The 6,322-nt window shown below is 32.5% G+C and overlaps 1 protein-coding gene across 1 annotated transcript in view; it reads right to left on the bottom strand.

Moving 5' to 3' along the window:
* The window catches only part of LOC105626741 (angiotensin-converting enzyme), a 61,098-nt gene that overhangs the window by 4,930 nt on the left and 49,846 nt on the right, over positions 1-6,322 (bottom strand). The window contains exon 12 of the mRNA XM_012208034.1: positions 1,577-1,743. Within this exon, the coding sequence (XP_012063424.1) occupies positions 1,577-1,743 (167 nt within the window). The remainder of the gene's footprint in view (positions 1-1,576; positions 1,744-6,322) is intronic.

Genomic DNA, 6,322 nt, shown 5'->3' with positions numbered 1-6,322 from the left:
CTCGTCTCTCTCTCTCTCTCTCTCTCTCTCTCTCTCTCTCTCTTTCTCTCTCTCTTCTCTTCTTTTAATCTGTCGCTATGTTTATCCTTTCTTAACTCTCTTCTCCTGGCGGCCTTTTCTTCGTTTCACACTTTGCTTTCGCAATTTTCTAGTCTCACGAAGTCAGAACTTTACAATCAACCTCTTCTCCCGATGGTTTCTCTGCCGCCTTTGCGTTTTATCATGGAAATAGTGCGAAAGTTTGCTATCGTTTCGTCGAAAAAATCGAAAAAATGACTGTCACGGTGATTCATTCTAAAAAGATGATTTTGTTAAAGTATCTAATTTAGATAGATACAGATCTAAAAATAATTTTGTTGGACTGTCAATATAATTATTTAGAAAATTCAAACATGATGAGTAATGCTATAAAAAAATTTTGAATATTTTTTTCAATATTCAAACAATCAGTTTAAGCGTCTTACATTATTTTGATAGTCTATCAAAATTTGTATCTAGGTAAATTTTTTAATATTTCAACAGAATCGTTTTTTCTATTCAACAAAAAATGACAAGAAAGCTTTCCGGATCAAATAATTCGCGTCGCTTACATTCACGTGAAATTTTCCGTCAACATATCGATCATCATAAAGTTCTTCGTTTTCTTCTTTTATCTTCAAGAGAGTTGAGTTGCACTTAATTGCGGTATATCGTTTTCGCCTCGCTACTATTTTTTACCAAAGTCCTATCCTGTTTTCCCTTTCGTTCCCTGGAATGTCGACTTCTTGATTTATTATACACACATAATGGTTTTACTTTATTTAAGAGAATTCATAACTTATTCCGCTCGAAGTGCTTCGCTATGCTTTCGAAACACATCGACATAATTTATGGGATGAGCGACACGATGTACATATCCGAGTTCTTACCCGTGTAACCATTTTTATATAACACGCGCGCGACCGATGACTGGCGTTAAGAATTTGGCAAGATGCATGGTCTTCGTTAGATGTAGACCGTTAATCTCAATAATTTCGCCGTACACACGGCGATTCGTAATTCAACAAGTCGAATGTCGTCATACAATGAACATTTGTAACGCTCGCCAGTAAAGTAGCACGTGGGAACTGCAACCTTCAATCTGTTACAGTAGGAAATTGCATAATTTTGTAGCGAGTTACGTCGAAAGATACCGTATCGTACTACGGCGGTTCTAAGACGTCACATAAATCGATCTTTGTATTGATGTTGTAATAATTATCTTTAATTAACGATAAACGTAACATTAACACGAGAAGTGTCGCAATAAATTAAAAAAGAAGAATAATTTTTTAAATCGTAGATTTAATTATAGCAACGAAATCATTTAGACCCAAGCGAAAATTTTTGGACACTTGTACAAACTGTATGATTATTATGTAAAATCTAAATTGTAGATAAAGGAACTTTGAACCTTTCTCTGTCAATCGTCGTAAGGCGAAGGTTCACGTGCATTTTGTATTTCAAATAAACTCTTTAGATGTAATTTTCATAGCTGTTGTTGATGACTGAATGAGCTATCTATTTCTCTCTCATCGCTTCCCTTTTTGTCCCTTACCGTATGACCAGCCGACTACTTCGCCCGTCCTCAAATTCTCGGTCCTCAACCAGTCCTCTAATGGCCGGAAGTACTCCCTAAGAGCGGATCCGTCTAATCTGAACTCGCCGATAGCTTCTCCCAGTGTATCTCGCCATGGAATGGACGAACCCCTCTCCATCAATCTCCTGCGAATAAAAACAATACGTTAGTTCGTGCGATATCACTCCATTAATTTTCTACAATGGACTATTACTCTCTACACTCTTTGGAATAGAATCTCATTCTGAAAAAAGATATTTCATTCTTAAAAATTGAAAATTCTTTTTAAGATTAACAGAATTTTCACATTTTAAAGTATTCCACTTCAAATTTATAAATTAGAGTATATATTTTTCTGAAAAATGACACGTAGAGTTTTTTGTAATTTTTACAAGATAATGTCTGTGCAAGTACCGAAGGTAGCTTCTTAAAAAACTATAAAGATTAAAATTGTCTCTAAATTTTATTGGATTGTTAATAATTTTAATAACATTATTTGAACGAGAATAAAATTATCACTGACAACTTACACAACCCTAACAGCATAAATCTCCAAGAGACGTTTCAAGGAATTCAGAAGATATATCTCTGTCCTAAGAACGTTCGCCAGAACGTCCCTCGAATAAAGTATGCTATTAAGGGAGTGGTTAGAGGTTGTAAAAATGTGGGGTACTTTTTGCTTTATTCAGCGGAAATCGTTGTTTGTTTGCGAGGTTAGATAAATGGAATGCAATGGGCACCGTCGAAAAAAAGAAATTAAGCGTCGTATAAAATGATTACATGAGAGATAACCTTGACGATTTCTGCAGATGGGTATTATCAGAGTTGGGAAGCGTTACTTTTTTCATTATTTTTTTTGTTACTTTTTAATAAACATGACGTTGCAATTTTTTTATAATTAATTGCTAAGGTTGTGCCAAGGTCGGAAAAGTCGGATCTTGCAACCTTAGTATAATCTTAGCGTTTATTAAAAAATTGTTATAAAAAATTGCAATGTCATTCTCAAATTGTTTATTATAAAAATCCTTAATTAATTAATAAGTTGATATATATTTAAATATAAATATAAATATAAATATATCAATTTATTAATTAATCATACATCTATTCTTTTGCTCTATTACTGATCGTTATTAAGATTTTTGTATTGCAAATATTCGAGCGTTATTATTCTTACTATTTATTTATAAAAAGTAACGGAAAAGAAATGGAAAAAGTAATGCTTCCCAATTCTAGGTATTATTCAGTAACGCGTGTATAGAATGGCGCTAGATATTTATGGCTCAACATTCTTTCATTGTCGGACATGTTTTTTGCACGGAAACGCAAACACAGCGAGGGCGTAGGAAAGGAAGAATAACACGAAGTTGTAACAACGACCATGATACATAATAAGAGGCATAATAATATGCGATTTTATTCAGCTGTATAATTTTGCTACTTTGCTATATATAGAATATAGAAAACTAGCTGTCCGTATATTACGGCTGCAGATTTGCTAAATCAGTAAAGTTTTTAGTTGTTTTTGTTAGTTAAATCTTCTTTTTGTGACTCTATCCCTCGGGCTCTATTCTACTTCTAATTTATACTTTTAACTCTGACAGTTCATTTTCAACACGATTTTAATCTGCACGGGCGATATATTTCGTGTTATGGCAGCATGGAATGCCGTCACGAAATTTATTGCAGTATCGTTTGGAATTCCATGAAAAATTTATGTCAACATCGACGTCGCACCTTTGACAAGTACAACTTATTTAATTGACATGGCCACATTTTCGGTCTGTAAACTTCGTATGTCTTTTAGATATTTTATTTCCAACACTAACCTATTTCCCCGATAATATCTTTTGTTGTTATTTCTTTGTTATTCTGAAACGTAAAAATATAACTTTCGGAAATAGTATAAGACATATAATATAAAATAATATAAAATAAAAATATTTTAAGAGCACAATTATTTTAAAATCAATTCAGTTTCTTGTTTTATGAGTTTTTCTTGTAGCATAGAACATGGTAAACAACTTTTTAGACGTATGTACTTAATTGTAAAATCGTGCGTTTTAATTTAGGCTTAAGTCACGATTTGAAAGTGACATCGCAGACTTTCGAAAATGAAAAAAATTCAGACATTTTATTCTTGTCTTCTTTGTGAGATAAAAACTTAATTCCCCGGAGTAAAAGAACACAAACATCCGTTACAACATCCTTGTCCCGCTGAGCTTCTAAAATTATTAATTGATACGCAAATTTAATCGCAGAAGCGAGACAATATGTCTCAACTGCCGAGATGATTGATCGCAAATGAATTCATTCTTAGGCCATCGACATCGTCGAGCCAACGATCGTCTTCTGAGCTCATAACACCGATCTAAGATTAAAACGACTATAAAGGCGATGTTTTGCGCTCCCTGAGAACTAGTGCACGATGCCAACAGAGGTGACTGTTTAAACGCGCGGTAATTACGTAACGGTGGCGGCGCGCTGATCGGCCTCTCAAATCAATCGCTAAATCAACGACGAACTCTCGCAACTTTTCCTTTATGCATAATCACAGCGTATCATAGAGTGTAGCGCAACGTTCACTAAGTAGAGGATTCTTACTATCGAATTTGTTTAAAATGTTTCACAGGCACAAAATAGTTGTCGCAGATCTTTTCCTGGTGAACAATCCGATTGAATATTCTTGACTTGTATTTATTATTTTTACTCAACTTGCTACATATTACAATATATAAATTAAATTTTTGCATTTTTAATCGAAATATTATTGTATATATACAGTGCAAAAAGTATTTGTATAGAAAAAATGTTTTTTAAAAAACTTTATTTAAAAAAAATAAATATTATATCCAGCGAGAAATGAATCATCGAATTGATGTCGAATCGATATCGATATGATGATTTCAATTCGCCGTCGATTCGATGTTTAATTGACAATCATTTCTAGATAATTAACAATTGTTTGTAGATAATAAAATAGATCGTGTGTTTCTTAACATTATGTATATCAAAAAGATATGTATTAATTATAGATATACATTAATTATAGAAAATATATTATCTGAAAAATAAACGAAATTTTCTATTGTTTGGATACTCAAAAATTTATACAGTCAAGAAATTTTTAAAATCAAAAATATATGCGAAGCTCGAATACTCGTTTGTTTATGTTAGAATAGAATATTAGATATTGTATAAAATTGTTAATTAATATTTATTTTTACAAATAAAACTTTTTTTATAAAACATTTCCTTGTATGAATACCTTTTTGCTATCATTGTATATACACGGAAAGTATATACAGATTTGAATATGAATTTTTTAGATCAAAATATAATTATGTAAAACTGATTCCTATAGATTGTCAAAATTTTATACAGTATTGCTCGTCATGTTTGATTTTCTACATAATTGTTTTTATGATCTAAAATTATTCTCAAATCTATATCTACCTAAATTTTAGATACTTTAGCAAAATCGTTTCTTTCGTGTATGTATAGGTATAATTGACAAATAAATGGCTACATTTAGAGAAGTTTATATACCTACCTTTGGTTGATCGTATAGCTAATTAACATGTTGATTACTCTCCAGTCAGAGGGACGCTTTGTTTGTACCTGCAGTAGATATGTACATGTTCGCGAAACTAGGTCATGCGAAAGAGTCAATCTTGATAATTGATTATTATATATATATCGATGATCGTTTCAGGGCTGATTCACGCATCCAATTACATCATGACAGTTTATCGAACAACTGCGGTGATTTCATGTTACCAGAAAGTGCAACCGACGGATAACGTCGTCGACCGCAATCACAGTGCTGGTTTTACGAGAAAGATAGCTTCTCGCTGATATCGATTCCACCTTCAATCCATTTCCAATTACTCGTACAGAATAAAAAATGTTCGTGCATCCACCACGCCTCTCGTGAAAAACGATTCGATTGGAAACACATCTCAATATATCACGAAAAGTTTGATATCTCCCTCTCTTTCTTCAGCCTTTGACTGTAATTTATATCGATCACATAATTTCCGGTGTTCGGCACGTAGGCGAAATCGATACTTTCCTGCCGACGAGCAATGCATTTCGCAATAGTGAGATGCTGCGATGAGGCGAGTATTTTGCCGATGAGGTGTATAAAATAAACAAGTGCATAAACTTATTGCGAAAGTATAATAAAGATAATAATAAGCGTTTGACAAAATTATTTAATTCAAGAATAGTTGATTCAAGAATACTTAATTCGAGATAGGTGAAACCTTTATAAAATTTACTGTCGCTACTAATTACATCTTAATAACGTACTTATAACTAATTTTGTTTAATGAGACTTTTAATTCATCGTTCGAATAATTAGGATTTTTTTAAGAACCACATTTGGAGTCGGTATTTTTACAAGACGCAATCTAATAAAAATAAAAAAAGAGAAAGATTGTGTAAGAAGGTGCAATATTTAAAATAAATATTAAAAAATTATACATTATAATTTACATCTTTATAGTTTTGTAGGAGAAATTTTTATCAATTTTAATTTCTCTTTTTTTGATAAAATATTGGAGATTGAAGATTTAGCATTTAAACAAAATAGACAAATTTCAGATTTTATGGAGAAATAAGGGATGAAATAATGATGAGAGAGAGGGGGGAGGGGGGGGGAGGGGGGGGGAGAGAGAGAGAGAGAGAGAGAGAGAGAGAGAGAGAGAGAGAGAGAGAGAG

The sequence above is a fragment of the Atta cephalotes genome (genome assembly GCF_000143395.1).
Source record: "Atta cephalotes unplaced genomic scaffold scaffold00006, whole genome shotgun sequence".
NCBI classification, from domain to species: domain Eukaryota; kingdom Metazoa; phylum Arthropoda; class Insecta; order Hymenoptera; family Formicidae; genus Atta; species Atta cephalotes.
Note: the sequence above shows the minus strand (reverse complement) of the source record. Positions and strands in the feature narration are given on the sequence as shown.